We start from the raw sequence: 19813 nt of genomic DNA, 5'->3' as shown, positions 1-19813 counted from the left end.
AAGGCAGTTCTTGCGTGTCAAGGCAGGAGCCGGAGAAAGTGCCAAGGTAGATGGAGCTGTTTGCATAGTGGTGCTTGTAACGGCCTAAATTGGCCCAATCAGCACCACAAGGTGAAACTTGCTCTGTTTGTACTCTTTTTCATGTGAAGATGGCAGGAGAACAACGGCCATTGTTTCAGTGTGAATTGTCCTGATTTACACCATGAGGTGGAACTTGCCGAGGTTCACAATACATTTCTGTGATGGTTGACTTACCGTTCAGCCTTAATTGTCTCAGTTGACGCCACGAGGTGGAATTTGCTCAGATTCACGTGCCATTAATGTGATGGGTGACAGAAGGTCAAGTTAACGTTTCAGCCTGACTGAACCCATTTGAAACTATGAAATAGAACTTGCCGACATTTCGAATCCATTCCCATGATGGACAACAGGAGAACAGTTAACACCATGAGGACCAATATGACTTATCCACGAATGAAAGAGGCTGCCAGGAGCACAGTGTGGAGAGTAGGGTTTTATGATACTTTCATTTATATTACGTGGAAGCTTTGGTTCGGATGGTAAGGAGAGGAGTGTCTTAGCTACTACAGTCGAACCCACTTTTAACGATACTGGTTTTAACACTATATCAGTTATGACAATGAGAAAACTGCTGCACCGTCAACTTGTGTACGTTTTCCTTAGTGAAATAACCCGCTTACTACAATGCCCCAATGCCGCATTATCAGTTATAATGATGAAGATGAAGTCTGACTGCTGGGTGCCCGGGCCGAAAGGTAGTGAAATGTGAAATCCTTGAAAAGAGAAAAAAAGAAAACGAGAAATTCGAGCCGCTTCACGATAGGCCACTGCTTCAACAGCTGCCGCACCTTCATTTTCTAGACATCTCCGCATGCGTCTCTCCCGTCGCCCTTCCACCCCTCCAAACACGAGTGGGCTGCACTCACAGCTCGGCTGCGCTCACAGTTCTACGCCGCCCCACCCTCCGAAACACGAATGGAGCGCGCCAACTGCGCTGCTCGCAGATTGCTCGCATGTTGCTCCCTGGCTCCTCATTCAGCACTGTTCTTCAAACAGCTTGATCGCTCGCGTTCGTCTTCGTTGTTTGCGTCGAAATCCTTCCTGGCCACGTGGTTTCTTGCCACTGAAACGGAAGATGGCTGATCCGCCCTCTGATCATTGCCAATGCATGACGTTGCCGGTGAAAAGAAAGTGCACGGCTACAGATTTTTAAACTAAGTGCTTGTAACCGAGGAGACGATCATCGCGAACATGCTGGCATCAGATAACAACAGAAGCAATGACGCAGTAGGGCAGGCTGCCCGATGAGGCGATCGTCGCGAATGTGCTTTCATCAGATAGCGACGGCAGCGATGACGCTGTAGGGCAGACTGCCTCAGCGTTGTGCTCACAGGAGGCGTGGCAGATGATTCTGTCCCTCCAGGACTTTGTTTTCGCGAGGAACCTTCCACTGCACTACGTGGAGCACCTGGATGCCTTGAAGAAGGATGTCGGCAGGCTTTGCGTAAAGCATGCAAGGCTGACGGACATAGGGTTTTCTCGTGCAAGTCAGTGAGAAGTACGTGGCAAGATGCTTGTGGTGATCTCGCCTCAGCGTTTCTTCACCTCAGCGTTTCTACTGCATTTCGCAAGCTTACAGGCTGACGCGGCAGCCTTCTCGCAATATTTAAAAGGCCCCTTTTGAAGCCACCAAAGCGATGCCTCGACGGTGCTTGCATATCACTTGCCACCCGTGACCCCTCTTTGAAGTTGTTATAGCAGTGCCATTCTTTAACGCTGACAGCCGTGGCTTGTTACACGCGATCGGAGCGCCCAGGAAGTCGTTACAGAAGGGAACACAACCAGCAGCCGGGTGGAGGATGGTGGTAGAGACGGGCACTGGCCTCCCCGCCATTATAGTTTTCTCAAAACAGCTCTGCCATCCCTCTATTTTGATTTCTTCATCCAACCTGGTTATAACAATTATCGGTTATAACAATGAAATTTTCGTGGCACTAGAATATTGTTATAACTGGGTTCGACTGTACACAGTAAAAATTGTGTAAAAATTTGGGCACACTAGGTGTGTCTGAAATTTACAAATATTTAGCACAGCGACAGTGAATGCTCTGGGCCAATTAAGACCAAGATATTCTGTATCTGCTCTATATTTTGCATTGCTTGTAGTTTAAAAAAAGTACATTTTCACCTGCAAATATCTTTATTTGCATGTAGATATATTGCTGCCTTGGAACCCTGTCCATACTTGGTCGGCTTCACCATATTAATGCAGACCTTCTTGGTTGGTGGTTATGTGAAAGGCAACTTCCATCTGGAGGTCTCAATGGTAACCCATTTTCTGTTGTTTCTTTTTTAGTTTAGCCCACTTTCACTCATTTGCCTTTATTTCCTTACTTCCACCATAGTAGAATCAAAAGCCTTGATAACGAAGTACTTGGTACCTCTAAAATTCATTATTCAGGTAACTTCATTGTAAGTATTGTGCACGCTACAGCTCGCTATAGAGCAGGCTAAGCATGTTGGGCAAAAGAAAATTCTTATTTAGCATGAATTCAAGAGCTACTTAGTGAATTCACTAACTTCTACATGTATTGTTCAACGGAATTTGTGACTGAAATCGACTGAAGGTAATGAGGTCAACGACATCCTCAGTGGTGAAATCCGGAAATGGCACTTATGTACAGCTTTATCAAAATTTATTGTTATTCTGCAGGCTCTTCACCACTGCAGCATTCATCATCTTTCACCTCCATCCCGTCCTTGATAGCCTCGACAATGTCATCATGTTTTTAGTTCCGAGCAGATCATCACGTCGGTTGAAAGTTGGGGGGGACGGGGAGGGATGTGGGGAGAGGGACTCTATTATTTGAATAGCAGAAGCTACGCTGCTGAATTACAACTTTATTATAGTTACTGTGTATTATAGCTACTTTCCGCATGGCGGTGCTTTTTAGGTGTACTGCCTAAGGAAACTTCGTGTTTATGAAGGCTCCCTAGCACCACTGATCTGTGGTGGTTATGAAGGGATGTGGCGAGGCCTCTGCATGCGTTCCTTATAAAGCAACAAATCAGCCTTCAGGAACGGCTCTATTCCTTCATTGTACAAGCAAATTCGTTGTAGAGGTCTTATCTGTAGAGGTGGTAGATAGAAATTTGACCTCAACATACAAAATTCTTTGTCACACAGGTCATTTCGTTGTAGAGGCATTCGGCTGTGCACTTTTTATGTTGTTCAAAACTTCTGACAGCTACAGCATGCATGAGTTTCCATGTTCTTGCTTTTTAAGAATGTTTTGTATGATGAATGCAATTTTCTTCTTCTTCTCTTAAGAATCCGTTGAAGAAGGTAGAAAAAGGCTGTTTTTAGCATTTCGGTTTTCTGGTGAAACTCATTCAGGATACATACATGAATCAAACCCACTCACATTACACCCAAGAATTTCTTAGTACTGTTTGTACAAACCAGTAAAAATATGGTATAGGAAGTTTAGTGCACATGACACTGAGCTGCTATATTAACTAGTACATTCGATAAATTGCGGTACGAAGTGCAGCAGTCAGCTGGCACCCCCTGAGGTGCCTTTTCTTTAAAGAGTCCTTCTGCAGCCATAAGTGGCACTTGCTATGTAGGCTGTGTAGGTTCTTTATTAATTTAAATAGCCCAGTGTCATTTTAATCAAGCCTTTGTAATATAAGTAATTCAAAGTGCAAACATGAAAATGAACCCGAATTTATTACTTCTTTTGTGCTGTCTAAGGTCGGCCTGAGAAGCTCCCAGATGTGTGCTACTCATGGTGGGTGCTTGCCTCGCTGAAGATCATCGGCAGGCTGCACTGGATAGACAAGGTAGGCACTTTCAGGCATAATCAACAGTGCAAATATTTCCCACTATTAGCACTTTTTTTTTCTCATGCACACTTGAAAATTGCTTGCTGGTCTTCTTTGCAATGTTAAAGGGAATTTCTTTTGACATGCAAATGCGCATTTTCTAGGAGAAGCTTCAGAACTTCATACTTGCATCTCAGGATGAAGAAACTGGTGGCTTTGGAGACCGACCGGGAGACATGGTGAGTAGTTGTAATTGTTTCCATTTTTTAACATGCCAGTGTCTTTAGAAGGATGTGATGTTAGATTTGCTACAATCTTTGCGCTGCTTTTGGTAATAAGGTGCACAAGGTTCAGTTACTCCAATGCACATGACACCTGAATTTTGTTCTCTGTTAAAACACTATATTGATACTAAAATAAATTAAAAAAAAAAGATGTAGGTACTCGTGGGATTGAAGCATTGGCGCTGAAAGCTGTTGTGTTGCTTTATATAGCGTGTCAGGATTGTCACAGCTGTTTGTCTTTGAGATCTCTGCTGCTGACACACCAAAGCCTAACCTTTTGAATTTCTCATGCCTGGCTTCTCTGCACTCGCAAGTGATCTCAACAAGTTCTGAAGCCATGGTAGCACACTTATGTGCAACTGATATGTTCCACTTATCAACTTGTTGCCATTCATCTTCTTTGTTACCAAATGCTGAAGCATGACCTCGTGAATTGCTTGTGCCCGGCTTCTGTGTACTCACACAACTGATCAGAACACATAAACGCAGTGCACTCATTATAACATGTTCTGAAGCCATGGTGCTGCACTTGTATGCAACTGATATGTTCCGCTTATCACCATTCATCTTCTTTCTCTTTAACCAAATCTTGTGAAAGGGAAGGCTGTCATCCACTCAGTTTTGTTGAATTTTTTCTAAGCTGCCGAGATCTTGCAGTGAGGAACTTTTATGAGTTTCCCTTGTAGGGCTCTGTGCTGCTTTCAGGTGGATGTCTTTTTTCCATTTCATGAAACTTCCTCCACCCTACAGATTTCTGTGGAAATTACTTTGGCTAACTTAATTTTGTTGAGAATTGAGCTTCAACCAATTTCATAGTTTATGGCAAGAGTTATAGATGGGGTTTGGATGTTTGGGCTAAAACTTAAATGTGCAGGAAGGAGCACCAAATTTCTCCATAAAAATTCAGCTTTGACCAAGGAAGGTCAGTATTTTGGAACTCTTTGGAGCAAGATAAACGAAAGAAGCAGAGAATGCATGCACTGTAGTTATGTAACCTAAGAATATTTGAGCATGTGAACAGTATCAATTTATTGCAGGATTGACACCCATTTTTGGGAGTTAAGCATAGAGAAGGTACTGTTGTGCTCATTACAGTAAGCATGCATTGGCTGCAGTGGACGTGAGAATTTCCCGAGAAATTGTTTTTTTTTTTTTTTACTTCCCTGTAATAGTTATGCAAGGCAGTATGAACATTTACCTCAGCTTTCACTTCTGTTTATTAAACACTTAATGTAATAGTTAAGCATATTCTTTGCTGCAATAATTCTTCCTCCACTTGGTCACACATGTTGCCACATTTAGATGCATTCACTGGGCTACATGGATGGTGCATTTCATAGTTGCACTGGCCTCACCTAAGTTATCTTTACATTGTTTACCAAGCACGGACGTGGACAGGTGCCACAGCATATCATCCCAGCTGTAAATTCCACAAGCTGTAAAAGGACACACTCGCACACGCATGCACACATACATGTACACACACACATATACACACACGCACGCACACACATACAAGAAATCTGTACATTCTTGGGTGCACTGCTTCTGCACAATTATGTCCAGGAAGCAGTCTGTGCGATGCATCCTTTGTGCTCACATTGTGGTTGGGCATCACTGCCACACCCTCACACCTGTTGTGCTGGCATTCAAAGTTGCTCCTGCTCTGGCCCCTCTCTTGCACATTTTACATTGCATTTGAATTGCAATTGAGTTCTTTCTTCATTTCCTCGCCACTTGATGGATGTTTACAGGCTTCACTCTGCACAGCCACACACCGTATCCAGATAACAATCATAGTGCAAGTACACAAGGACAAGTCGGAAAACATTGGCATGTGAATGTTCATGTGTTGCCTTTTCTATTTGTCTTTCTTCATGTCCCTGCATTTTATTTTTGGAGCGCTGTACAAACTATTTAGGGCAATTCTAAGCATGGCTTTGCATTTCTTTCTTTAGTATTGTTTGCTGTTTACCGTCAGAGAGAAAGCTTGTCTTGTTCCACTCTGCTTTTCATTTTACAACATGACAGAGAAGAGCAATGCTGAAAAAGGGAATGGCAAGTTGTGCACAGGATGACACTGTTTGTATGAGAAGAATAAACCAGATGTTTTCCACTTGGGAAACAATTCGTTTACTAGTGGTAATTATTTCTAGCTCTCTATTAAGTTCTGCTTGTCAGCACGTCAGCTAGTGTTGTTCAGGGAATTATTCTCCCTAGCACATTGTCGGCAACTTGGTCCAATAAATGCACTGCAGTTGAGCCCATGCAGCGGATGCGATTTCCATAGAAAGTGGAGCAATGGGAAAAAGTACAAAGAGAAAAGTTTTTCAGAAAAGAATTTTCACACAAATTTCATCACTGTGAAAATTTGACATTTTGAGTTCCCCTTTTTTGTGCTGTGTTGCAGCCTCAGAATTTCATAGTTTCAACTGAGTAGTTATGTGGTGATTATAGAGGACTGTCCACATGGAAGCAGCCACTCTTGCCCAGTAAGGTTGCTGTCTTGAGTCATGCCCCTGGTGACAGAAAAATCGTTTCTTGCTGCGTATTAAATGTGAAGACATCCAGTTTTGTCAGACCTTAACTGACACTTTTGTCTGGGGTAGCAAAAATTTATGCGGTAGACTTTTGGTAATTCAACTTCAGTTAGTTCAATTTGATTGTGACTGAAGGTCCTGGCTGGTGCCCATGCATTTCTGTGTACCCAAACTTTCATTATTTGAATTCTAAAATTGGCCTTCGCCGTAAAATTCGAACTTGACCAGTCAGCACGTATGTGCCTAAGCACTATGATGACCCCTATAGTGACGCCTATAGTGACCCCTTTAGTGGCAGCATCGGTCTTGGTGAAGCTTAGGGGACAGTGGATGTGTTGACCACACGCCATCTCTCGTCAGAAACATCTATTTTTGGTCTGCCCTAGCAAGATTTTCAACCAATAACCATAGCTCACAATGTTTGATTACGGTATTGGCCCGATTCTAATGTGTGCCTTTTTTTTTTTTTTTTTTCAAGATAATTGTGCCGAAAATTACCTGTGGGATGCAATTGGATATGAAACCGAAATCGCCTTCCCAGTATTTATATGTTAGTTTTCTACTTTGAACACATAGAAAGTGGGTGCAAGGCTGATTCGTGGGCATGTTAGAATCTGTAAAATATTGCCAAATGAATCAGCGGTGAGTTTTAGCATCTTTTCTGCACTTGTTTAATTCGGTGCACTGGATAATTAAGTCGGTTTCATCGGTCCCGTCAGAGTCGAATTAAGAGAAGTTGATTGTATCTGCCTGTTCACTTCTATATGTTATATGGCTTCCTTGTGATGGCCCTGTCTGCAGCCCAAACTTTTGAGGTATGCGCAAAATTGTGTACTGCATTCTTGGACTGAAGCACTGCTGGTGTTACTTTTGACAGGTGGACCCATTCCATACATTGTTCGGCTTGGCGGGTCTGTCGTTGCTAGGAGATGAGAGACTCAAGCCTGTGAACCCAGTCTTCTGCATGTCCGAAGAGGTTGTAGCGAGGCTGGGTGTGAGACACCAATTATTATCCTTGTGATACGGGTGCAGTTGCTCGAGTTACCAAGTCATTTTTAGATTTCGTTGTAGTAAGTCATTCATATTCACCTTGCTGTTACAAGCAGCTGTTTATTGTTAGGGCCTAATGGGAAGAATGCATTACCTAATGCATTACCTATTGGGCGAAGAAAGTTAATATGGTTGTTGTACTGATGGACGAAGTTTTCTCTTCTGGCAGAAATCGCAGACTGCTGCCCGTTGCTGTATTAGGGCAATTTAGATTTGATTTATTGTCCCTATCATTTTTATTATGTTAGTAGAAAGTTACCTGTCATTTGCTAAGAAATGGTATCTTATTATGTGCATGCTGTCTTGCAATTGTTCTTTGCTCCAACTGTTAGAACATTACTTGTTCACAGAATTAGAATGTGGTACAATGTTTATTGAACCAAGGTGAAAGCATTGCAAGCTTTCGCACGATTTAACAGAGAAGCTTTCTTTTGGTGCTTGCATCAGAAGTACACCTTCTATAACTACAGCATTGCATCTTTCAGTGACAAAATATTTGATATACTGAAAGCATTTGTAATGTCTTGCCATGTTGGCAAGTAATATATTGTGTCTGAAGGTAATTAAATACTACAAGAATTAAATTGGAATATGGAAATGCTCTCAAATTTGAACTGTGTACTCTTTTTGTGCTTCTATAGCTGGAATCAGTCCGAGCACAATAAGAAAAAAAAAAGAAAAATTTGGAGGACAATTAAGCTTCGCCTTTAAGAGTGGAGCATGATAGCATTAAAAGATCCTCGACTGCTCAAGCTTCCCGGCAACTGCAGCTTATGTAACCGTAATGTTTTCCTGGAATTGCTGGCGGTGAACGCTATGCACAAAGGCACGCTTTTTGGTTCTTTTTTTTGTTTCCCATGGCGGGTGTCGTGTATGCTCAGAGGCTAGAACAATCTGGATGGTGTTGCAAGAAACTGAGCGGGGTGCGCCACTCCTACTAAGACAGACGTCAAATGGCAGCTGGAAAAGGGGTTTGTGTTTGAGTTTCCACGTAACAGAATGATATTTTCTCGTATGTTCAAATTACAGTCCGATGCTATCATATCATTCTACTTAAATTGTGGATGACGCAGCGAGCTAACGAACGAGCTATGGAAAGAAGAATGATGGGTGTAACATTAAGGGATAGGAAAAGAGCAGATTGGGGTGAGGGGAACAAACGTGAGTTAATGACATCTTAGTCGAAATCGAGAAAAAGAAATGGGTATGGGCAGGACATGTAATGAGAAGAGAAGATAGCCGATGGTCATTAAGGGTTACGGACTGGATTCCAAGGAAAGGGAAGCGTCGCAGAGGGCGGCAGAAAGTTAGGTGGGCGGATGAGATTAAGAAGTTTGCAGGGACAACATGGCCGCAATTAGTACATGACCGAGGTAGTTGGAGAAGTGTGGGAGAGGCCTTTGCCCTGCAGTGGGCGTAACCAGGCTGATGGTGCTATCATGTCTGGAGGTTGTGTGTAAGTTGTGCTTTACGAATTTTCTGACGCATTTTACTTTGAGAAGTTTAATTAGTTCAGTAATGCCTATGTGCCACCTGGAGGGCCTGCGGAGTTCAGGAGCATTTTCTCATACGGACATTCTCACCGCCGACACAGATGCTGGATTTTTTGTGACACGGGGCCCTTAATGCTATCGTGTTAAAAAGAAAGAAGATTTTTTGTTGGTGTCATTAGACTTGGGTAAAGCTTTGCAGGGACGAAGCCCCTAGCAATGTTTGTGCTGTCTTAGATTTTGGTACTCCTGACAAGCTCTTGCAAATTTTCCAAATGTTTTCCATTGAATTCAATATCTTCTTTTTCAGTGGTCAGAAAATTAAACCTCTATGTACATAGCCTCTATTGAGCCACTACATTGTCACTCGTCAGCGGTAGCAAGAGTCCTCAGTTCATGCCTATGTAACAGCTGTTCAATGATAATTATCCAGCAACTTTGCAATTAAAGGGACACTGAAGATGATTTTATACTTTAATTGCTTTAAAAAAATGTGAATCCAGGTTCCCTGCACGTTGTTTAGCTGGTTTTACGCTCGTTTAGGCACATCTTTCTCAGAAAACGCTGCTTTAAATATAGCTCGTCTGTATTTCCCATGCTCCCGATAATGTCTCTTCTAATCCTGCAAATCGAAGGTTTGGATCCCAGCAGGACAGTGCATTATTTAACTACCATATTTACTCTGTTCTAATGTGGCCTCAATTGTAATGTGCATCGGCTTTTCATGTCTAAAAATGATGAATGCTCTTGATTGTTTCCTCACCACTTTTTCATGGTAAGAGATCTGTAATGGTGGTTTGGCCTGATTTGGAAAAAGAAATTTTATTGCATCCCATCTACCGTGGATCTGCCTTCACTTATTGCCGCTTTCCATTTGTACTTATACCTAATGCACACATGGTTTTTTAGTAAACTTTTTCAAAAAGAAAGTGTGCATTAGAATCGAGTAATAACAGTATATATTATGTGGTCTGCAACATGCATGCAAAGTTGACGTTCCCTTTAGCATCCCTTGAAGCCTGTAATGACTGTTACCCTACACAGTGCTTTGACAGTGTTGCCACTGTGGAAACAAAAGTGCCAGAAGAATTCTTCATATAAATGTGGACATTTCAATAAAATGCTGTAGATAAAAGTGTCAGCCCACATTAAGGAAGTGCATCTTCTGGGACACTAGCAGTGAGCAGTCACCTGAACAGTGTGAGGTCTCCAGTGTCTGTTTGGGATAAAGGAATGACAAGGCTCCTTTTGTATTTGTTGCACCTTTTATACAATAAGACTGCTAGCCATATTACAACTAATAGTACATGCTGATGAACCAAGGAAGTTCAACTCACTGCGACAGGATATCGAGCGAATATGTTCGCCCCATGCTGCACGCCAACATCTAAGTAGTTTGCGGATGCAGTCACGTGATTGGAGGCACGGTCAAACAATCGCGTTCATCCATCCTGGTGTCCCATTCTGAAGCCTTTCGTGGGATGGTCCCACGAACACTGACCTCAAGCCCAAAAGGAGGAAGCTAGTTCCTTTTGTGTCCAAGTATCCCCGCCCTCAGGTGCCATTAGCAGCGGAACACTTGTGCCATCTCTTGTATTACTACTGCGGAACTACCGACTACAGGTGCCACACATGCTATGCGGGGAAGCTGGGTTCCAGTAGATGCAAGAGCAATTCGGGGAAAACGACCTCAGGGGGTGCGAGAGAGTTGAGTGTCATCACGACGAGTACCACTAGCTTCACAAAAAGTACATGACGAAATGTTTCAGTAGCAAGTACAGATTGTAATCTACGCATTACATCAAGTTAGCTCACAATTGCGGTATTATTGCAGAGCTGAGATGGAGCCACACTCAGCGGCTTGCTTGTGGCAGCAGGCATTTGCTGCTGGTGTTCTATACATGGAAGTGATAATTGGCCTTTAAAAGGCTTTCTCTCATTGCACAAAAAGGTTGAAAAGCAAAAATACGCTGAATTTCTTGAAAAGTAAAGTCCTTGTTTGAAGCTATCTGTCACTGAACTTCAAGGGGAAGTGGCACATCAAGAATGCATGCAGTACTAGTGCACCCATATGGTCTTGGCTTTGAACAATGTCTTTTTTCTTTTTTAGAGGTGCCTGTGTATGGGATCTCACAGTATGGCATTGTTGTGCAACACTCGTAGTAAAATCAAGTAATTAGGAACTAGCAAGTAACAAGCTGTGCCCTTTAGTTTACTTCTAACTGAAACAAGCAGGTTGGTTAAGTTTGTTGAAAGCATCAAGAACTTGTCCTTTATTCTACTACAGTGCTGCTCTAGAAGCATGTAGAAAAATATGTCTAGGTGAGCGCAGTCTAAAAAAAAAAAGAAAAGACACGTAGATACTCATGCAAATTCAAAGACTTGTCAACACTGTTCTGTGAATGCTTGCAGAACAAAACAGCGTGGTTTTCCTTATGTTTTACGCGATTGTCTTGAGTTCAGAAAGCATGTAACAATAACTTCTCGAGTACACATGCAGTTTTAGGGGAACTTCTGTTAGCCTTTTAAAACAACTCGTAACATGTGTTGCATGGTCTCATCCTTAGAACAGTGCTGTGGAATGTAAGTGCAATCACTAGCAAAGAGCTCAGAAAAATTCAGCAGAGTTTACTAGATGCCTTTGTATGGTAAACAGCAGGTACTTACCGTGGATTTGACTGGTTGGCTCCGTAATTTGACTATCAGTAATGTGGAGCCTACTCGGGATCACAGGCAGTGAAATCCTACCCAAGCCGAACATTCAATCACTCCGCAGAGCATTTGGAGGCTGGCAGTGGAAACACACCAGCGCTGCTTCTATTGTAAACATACCTGACACATGCACAAGGTGCACACATGCAAGCCTGCCAAAAAGACTGCAGCATACACCTTGCAAAAATAGATGACGCAGCAGCCATGTGACTGGAACTCCCGTCAGATCTCAGCGGTGATCCCAGATTGAAGGTGGGAGCACTGATCTGCAGAGAGGCGCTCTCAATGAGCCAGGCAAGTGTGCTCCAAGCGCTTGATTGTGACCAGCCAAATTCAAAGCGTGCTGCTTGAGTACTCTAGGATGCTTGGTAGCAGCCAGTCGAGTGTACCAATAGTACTGCCTTGCATGCTCACACCGTACAAGGATGCCATCAGACAAGCACATTGCTGTTATTGCATTGTTGAGGGCTGCACTAGGGCAGGAAGTACAATTTTCTATAGCAGCCACTGCACTGCAAGTTAAAAGGCACAGTGTCATCTTTTTGCTTATGTTGTGAAAGATAGTGTAGTTGCATATGAAAAAATGTAGATATCTCTGGCTGTAAGAGGAAGCTGCTCTGCAGCATTGATTGGAGTTACTAGAAGATATAATTGATTAATGACTAGGGCTAAGATACTACAGAGATTCTGTTCCGGCTCTCTTCCGATCTGATATTTTTTTTCACCCTTCATCATTGGCTATAGCACGACTTCACTGCTGCTATCAGTGGTATTAGACAGTCGGAAAAGTGGGTGCATTAGCTTAAAAGGGGGGCAGGAAGGATCGAGTCCTGCCACGTGTGCTACAAAATCCTGCTTTTGGCCTTGATGGCATCAGGCATGGGCTGAAGCAGGCCACTTTAAATCTGGAAGAATTGGGCCTAAAAATTAGTTTGAAAAAGATGCACACGAAAAATATTTGAACTGACAAGCAAAACAGAAAAACTATGCTTTCAGTTTCCTAGGGCCACCTAACTATTGGGGATGGCGAAAGTTGTAACCAGACACAACTAGCACACAAAAAGTATTTCCACAAATAAGGCTTGCTTTCTTGCACAGCACCATAAGCCAATGTTTTGTCAGTTGCTGTGCTTGCTAAGTGGAAATAGCAGCATCTTTGGATAGTTTTTTCTTTGTGCATCTGGTGATTCACTTCCTTCCCCTTCTGATGGGTGGAGGGTTTGGCTTGCATGCATAGATCTAAGTGCTTCAATTTGTAAACCTTGCTCTAAAAATCGTTTCTCTTTCTTTCTTTCTTTCTTTCTTTCTTTCTTTCTTTTTCATGTACCCTTAACTGCTGGCACATAGGCATGTAGCAGAATGTCGAAATGCTGAGCCTATATTTGATGTTTGTTCATAACTGTGTTGTTCTTAAAGAAACACTAAAGAGCAATGTTAATTCAATTTAGACTGGTAAAGTATTCTTACAGAACTCTGCTTCCATTTATTTGGCAGGAAAATGTTGATTAGTAGTGTAGAAAATGAAGGCCATACTTCACTTCTCTGAATTTTGCGCAGTGCTGGCCCATCAGTTTGAAGTCGTGGATTACAAAGTTATCTCTCTCTCTCTCTTTTAACCATTTCTGTGCATGGCATATCTGTGCATGGCACTGTCAGAATGTATTGAAATCCTTCTTTAACAATGAGCAATTAACTGGTAACTAGACCCGAGCGGGCGCTGTCAATATACATGACCACAGTGGTAACTGGCACGGGAACTTCATGGTGGCATTGCCATCCTTCTTTTGTTGCGTCTTTTCTGGCTTGCAGGGCCTCTGCTCTTGGTAATGCTGACCCTTGCAGTGCTCAAGAAGTTCTATTTATCAATTACGCTTTAATGTAATAAACCTCTTGAGTGTCACTTTAAAGCCTAAATGGTGTAGCACTTTGCGCGTTGTAACTGTGGTTTAAGTTTTACGATGTTGTGCCTGGGCTTTGCAAATAACAGACAGATGTGGGCATGATGCATGTACCTCCAAGGTATTTGACGTAACTTGAACCAAACTTTCAAAATAGAGTTGTACACCTTATACAGGTGACACCAATGGTATATTGTTGGTAGTTGTCTTGAACTACTTGGGATGTTATTGGAAGTATGATTAGTTAGCTAATTAGTTGCATGTAATTACGCAAAATTTAAAATATTCGTTTTAAGGCACAAGTTGTACTTGAAGAGTTGTAGAGCATGCTTAGAAACATCCAATAAAATTATTTCCATGATTTTATCAATCGTGTGGTTCTTTTCTTTCTATGCTCTAAAGGAAGTGTGCAAAATATTTAAAAAATAACTGCACTGCACTCTTGCACGTCTAGACGGCAGCCCTCTGGTGCTTCGCAAAAAATGAAGCCTGCATCCCCTATGCAAAAAAAAAAAAGTGGTCAGCTATGGTGTTCAGCGTTCATCACCACCTTTTTGAAAATGAAAATCTGCCATGGTCCTAAATGATAACAGAAGCTCGCACAGAACATGGATGCAAATGTACTTGTTGGCTTCATTTACGATGACGGGTGCTTCAGTCTTTCAAAACACGATTGAGAGCATAGCCATGCAGATGTTCAAGAGCACAGTGATGTCATCTTTAAAATATTTTGTGGTTTTTCTTCAGAGTGTGAAAAAAAGAACCACATAAACAATGGCATCGGGGAAATAACTTCATTGGGTGTTTGTGAGCTCTCTCTTCAAATCTGATTTGAGCAAGAATGATTGGTCTTGTATTTCACTATATATGCTTCCTTTTCATTTTGTTTTTGTGGTGGCATGTTTCTACAAGACAAAGGTGAATTTCTGCCAAAATGAATACTTTGTTTTCCCCTTCAGTCCACCATCACAAGTTTTGGCTATCACCTTCATTTGATAGCATAAACAGCCTTGCACAAACCCTTCATGCGCACTTCTATGTTGAGATGCTGTGTTGTGCACATTCTTTGTGATGTTTTTGTTGTACCGTTTAGTGATTTATCTGGTGGTTTGCCATTACGTTATGAAACTTACACATGTTATAGACTGAAAAGAGAGCAACTAGCAGTGTGTTTTATGGGAGTATTGGAATGATTTTTAAGGCAAACTAAATTTTGTGTTCTGTTCTGTAGAGTGGATTTTGAGTGACACAGTAGGGATCTGCTTTTACAGCAATGCTGTTAAGATAAGTTCCCCAATGGTTTTCGTGCGGCAGCAGTGGAGATCAGCGTACGGCAGCGTGGTCAGTACCAAATGTCAATAAAAAAACAGCCAGTACCGCAGACTGCATCGGAACCCCGAATTTGCTTTGAAACATAATTATCAAGAGTTAAAAAGTAGAATTTGCCTTGTGTATACTTCACTTAAATAGACAACTGCTTCCCATAGTTTATTTTAGCCAGTAGTCAGTCATTTTTTCTCACGTTGTGTTTCAGTGGCTGCACATTAGAGGTCAGCTAGGAGAGGCCCCAATACACAAACATTTTGATGTCTTGACCTTTTGACTAAGATCAATTTTAGTATCTATTTTTATGAGTACATTAGTACCGTACTATTTCTTTTTTATGATTTAAAAGGAAACGTGCCGGTCTCTGTAATGTTCAGATGTAGTGAAGGCGTTGCATTGAATACAGTGAAGCATTTGCAAAGTCTGGGGTAGATTTCAGGCAGTCAAAGTAGACCCCTACGTATTCTGAAGGGTGGGAAAACTTCCTTATGCAGCTTTGCTGTCTTTGATGTACGAGTTTCTTGGATTGGCATACAAAGGCTTCTTTTTTTTTGTAAAATGCTTAAATTTCTTTTGCTTCTCCTTGAGCGAGCTCATTATTGTGGTTGTGTAATTAAGCGCAACTATTTCTTTAAAGGATTGCTGTATAACTTTATTTCAGACCATCTTTTAAAATTAAGACAATGTTCTGTTATGGAATTGTCTCTGCAGAAACTCGGCCTGTATGTCAGCTTGCATGTGGCTGGAGAGTTAGTGGCCTTTGATGGTCTCGGTATTTTTGCCGTGTGTGTGTGTTGCCTGTTGCTGTTTGCTAGAGAGGACACACTAGGCCACTCCATTATTGTTTTTACCGTCTTGAAGTAAATTTGCTGGTGGATGCTTGTTAACCTCATGTTTGTGTAAAAGCTTGGCTGTGAAAGAAATGATCTGGTCTCCCAAGGCAATATAAGAGAAGTAATGAATGGCAAAGGAAGATATTTCTTTGTGTTATTGACTTGGGGTATGTGTGAAGCGAAGCCATAATCTGGCGTGTCATAGCATTATTGACAGTGCTTGATTTACGAACTGCTTGCTGCGATGGATCAGTGGCTGTGGTGTTCTGCTGCTGAGTGGGTAGTCATGGGATTGGTTTCTGGCTCTAATGACCATGTACCAACTTGGCAAAATGCAAATACCCTCATGCAGTCAGGGTGTCAAACTGAACTGCAACTGAACCAAAAGTCAGAGCTGAATCATTATATTCAGCTGAACTGGAGCTGAACCTAACCAATATTCTTTCTGCCATCTTGTAATCGAACTCGAACTGAAACTTTTGGAGGAACTGTTCAGAGTTTGCTCGACCACAGGTTCAGCCCAGGATTTTCGTTTGCTGAAATTCTCAGGCGGCGCCTTGCATCAGTTTGGTGCAGCGCATAGACTGTTGCTTTGGGAACAGTCATGTGGCTTGCCACAGTGATCTCATTGGTGCACTGTGCGCACCCTAAGACAGCATGCCGCCGGTGTTGCGCCGATGTCGAGGATACTGTCCAGGGCATCTGTTTAGGTACAGTAATGCAGTGGTTGCACTGTCCTTAACATGTGTTGCAGTTTGTACTCTATCTTTATTGTTTACTGTTGCATCTTCAGCATGATTGGGGTTTCGTGGAAAGTCTGTGGCAAGTGCAGACAACGACAGCTAAAGAAAAGTAAGAGGGAACGCAGACTTCTTGCATGCAGTGCTCGGCCATTAGGCTATCCGCACGCAGTGCACACGAAGCGCCTTGAATGTACTAATTCCAACATGCCTATGCAGGATGTTTTATCTGACTTGTGCCAATCCTCAAACACACGCACACACACACATATATATATATATATATATAGGAGTGCGCTACGCGAATGCAATCAACTCAGTATTATTGATTGTCGTCTTGAGCAACTGAAAGTATATTTATTATAGGCGTAAGTGAAGCAAATGCAAATTAATTAACCACTCATTAAGTTATTAATTTAAATGCAAAACCTTCAGTAGAAAAGTTGTAGAACGTACTGAGGAATATCCAGTTTCCGTGCCGATAGCTCTATTGCGATAGCAATTATATGGGCATTCCAAGCTCATTTCTGCCGTCGCCGTGAGGTTCCGCATTAAGTCCAAGGGTGATAAAATCGTCGCCGCGCGCCGTATGCTGTATGTGCGAGTGAAAGCGTGCGAGGATGAGCCGGCGATCGCGGCTTAATCTCGCGCACGAAAGGGAGGAAAGCGGGGAGGAGGCGCGCCGTCTTCTGTCGCGCGCAAGGCTCTGGAGGGAGGTTGGGGTGGAGGGGCGCGCTCCACTCCGGGCGGCACGGGTGCGCGCCCGCCTCCGCCTGGGCCGCTGTATCTTCAAAGCCATCTGAGACGAGGACGAGCTCCGCCGTGGGTAGGGAGAGGGGGGGGGGGGCTGTTTTACTGTGGGCCGCTGTATCTCGAAAGCCATCTACGACGGGTACAGAGTCCGCGCGCGCTGTGTTTTTGTGGCTTATAGTTCGCATTGATACGAGACTTAGCACGAAGGTCAGTTCGCTCACTGCTGAGCCGTGCTTCCTCACTCCACCGTTTTGACAACGAGTTTCCGCGGTCGTCGAGTGAGATGTGTTCATGTTTGCCTGTGTGCGCGTGACACCATGCTTGTTAATTTAGTTAGTCTGCCTATGTTTACAAGTTTATACGGCCGGTAAAACTACTATCCTTCGTATAGCTGTCCACTAATTTGCTATCGCAATCGATGCATCGCCTGACTTTTTTTCCGGGCTCCAAAAGACAGCACGCTAAATCTGGAAATTTACCACGTGACTAGGTGCTATAGTGCACAATGGCATTAGTACCATCAAGCATGCTTCGAGCGGGTAATCTGCATAGACCGAACATAATGTATAGGGCGTAACGGAAAATTATAGGCGACGGCCACGACCATCGTTTCGGTTGCAGTCTGTCAAAACCAACAAAAGAAAAGCTGACAGGGTTTCTGTGGGCCATTTATCACTATATCCACTTGCTCTATCACACCAGCATTGTGATGGTTGGGGTCGGGCATGAAATAGATGGTAGCTGGCCCATGCCGTCGTCCAACTTATCCGCGCTGAGGACGTTGTTCTCATCGAGAACGAGGAACATGGGATTTATTTACAGTATCTACATGAGAACGTTACAGTTCATCAGTCTAGCATGACTGAAAGAGAATGCACACCCAGCAGCCGCGCCACGGCTGCTTATAAACACTCTCTCCTCCCTAGATTCCTAGGTGAGGGAAAACGGCCGTTCGACCAAACGGAGCGTCCAAAGTCATCGTAGCCGACCCGCCTTTAAGGGGGAGGGTTTACGCACTCACTTCTGCACAGGTTGCACTGACCACACCAAGGTGAGAGGGTTCTCGCAGAGACGATGCTTGACCCGAGCAGGCGCCTATTCATCCCAGTGTTGACTCCGCAGACAATGGCCGTCGCGTTTGTCGATGACTTCTAAGCCCCGTGAGACGACCGCAAGACATCTCCCAGGATTTCCACCGCTTCAAACAAGCCGTGACGGCTACGGCGAATCCACTAATAATACTTGGTCCGCCGACTGCGTTCAGTCATAGCGGCGCCGAGGGGATGTTGATGCGGCACATCGTCGCCCCTACAAAGCGTGTCGCCGCAGCAGGTGGGGAAGGGTTCCACGGTCGCTTCTGGGAAGCTCGCCACCCCCGCAGCAGCAGCTGGCTGGTAAAATTTTGTAGGTCGGTACCCTTGCAGGCCGTTCGTAACAGCATACAAGTTGGCAAAAGTGGAAAGCAGGACCGTAGTCTTGGAGCCGCCTCTTTTGCTTAAGTCTATTCATTAGAGGTAGGCGAATATAAACTTCCTTCTAATACGAATCGAATACGAATAGTAAGAATCGAATATCGAACAGCCTTACCCAGATGCATGTATCTGTAGGAGAAATATTTCAGTATAATTGGGTGCCACGTCTGTACGGTCTAGTGCAAAAAAGACAGCTAACTCTTGGGGACAAAAGTTTTAAACGCAAGGTAAATAATTGCTTACCTTGCTATTCCTGTTTTTCTTTTGTGAGAATTCATTCTCGTTAAAAAAAACACGAATAGCCCCTCAAAAACGTAAGAGCCTGGTAGCGAACAAGTTTCTGAGAATGAATGGCTGCTGTATGACTAGCTTTCAAAAAACCGCTAGATAGGCGCCGAAAAAAGATAAGTGTCGAAAGAGAAAAGAAAATCGCGCATAAACGCCTCTGGTAGTTGTCGAAGTATACGTAAGCATTGTGCTGCTTGCTCATTACCGCGCAGCCCGGTATATTTATCAATGTTATGAAACTTGATCAGACCAGTATAAACGATAGCTTTGCGGCGACACGAACTGCTGCGGACGGCAGCGCAAGGTGAATTAACGCGAGCAAACTACTGCAGATGGCGGCGCCAGGTGCGCTGATGTCGTTCCGATCATTTTAAGCCGCTAACGCTCCTGAGCGCCTTATCCGTCCGCGTCGAACCATTATCAACCGTACTCCGACGGCAGCTGCGCATGGCGCGGGCCCTTTCTTGAAAGCGATCTGCGATGGGGACAGAGTGCAACGAGTGCTGATAGCTTTGTGTACATCGTGTTCTGGCCGCGCAGTTAGTGTCGAAGCGAGAGGCAGTACGAAGGTAAATTCG

At 43.4% G+C, this 19813-nt stretch overlaps 1 protein-coding gene across 5 annotated transcripts in view; it reads left to right on the top strand.

The window, feature by feature from the left end:
* RabGGTb (geranylgeranyl transferase type-2 subunit beta) overlaps window positions 1-19813 on the top strand; it is a 161530-nt gene that overhangs the window by 20288 nt on the left and 121429 nt on the right. For 3 of the 5 annotated variants that reach the window (XR_007602980.3, XR_008609195.2, XM_055063285.2), the window contains exons 7-9: window positions 2236-2347; window positions 3779-3867; window positions 4014-4088. Coding sequence is in view for 3 of the 5 variants with exons in the window: in XM_055063285.2 (XP_054919260.1) it covers window positions 2236-2347; window positions 3779-3867; window positions 4014-4088 (276 nt within the window). In the remaining 2 variants the exon portion in view is untranslated. Of the gene's footprint in view, window positions 1-2235; window positions 2348-3778; window positions 3868-4013; window positions 4089-7550; window positions 10051-19813 lie in introns of those variants that run through there. The other 2 variants (XM_050196852.3, XM_050196851.3) reach the window with 1 other exon arrangement.

This window comes from Dermacentor andersoni, chromosome 1 (genome assembly GCF_023375885.2).
Source record: "Dermacentor andersoni chromosome 1, qqDerAnde1_hic_scaffold, whole genome shotgun sequence".
Classification (NCBI taxonomy): domain Eukaryota; kingdom Metazoa; phylum Arthropoda; class Arachnida; order Ixodida; family Ixodidae; genus Dermacentor; species Dermacentor andersoni.
Note: the sequence above shows the minus strand (reverse complement) of the source record. Positions and strands in the feature narration are given on the sequence as shown.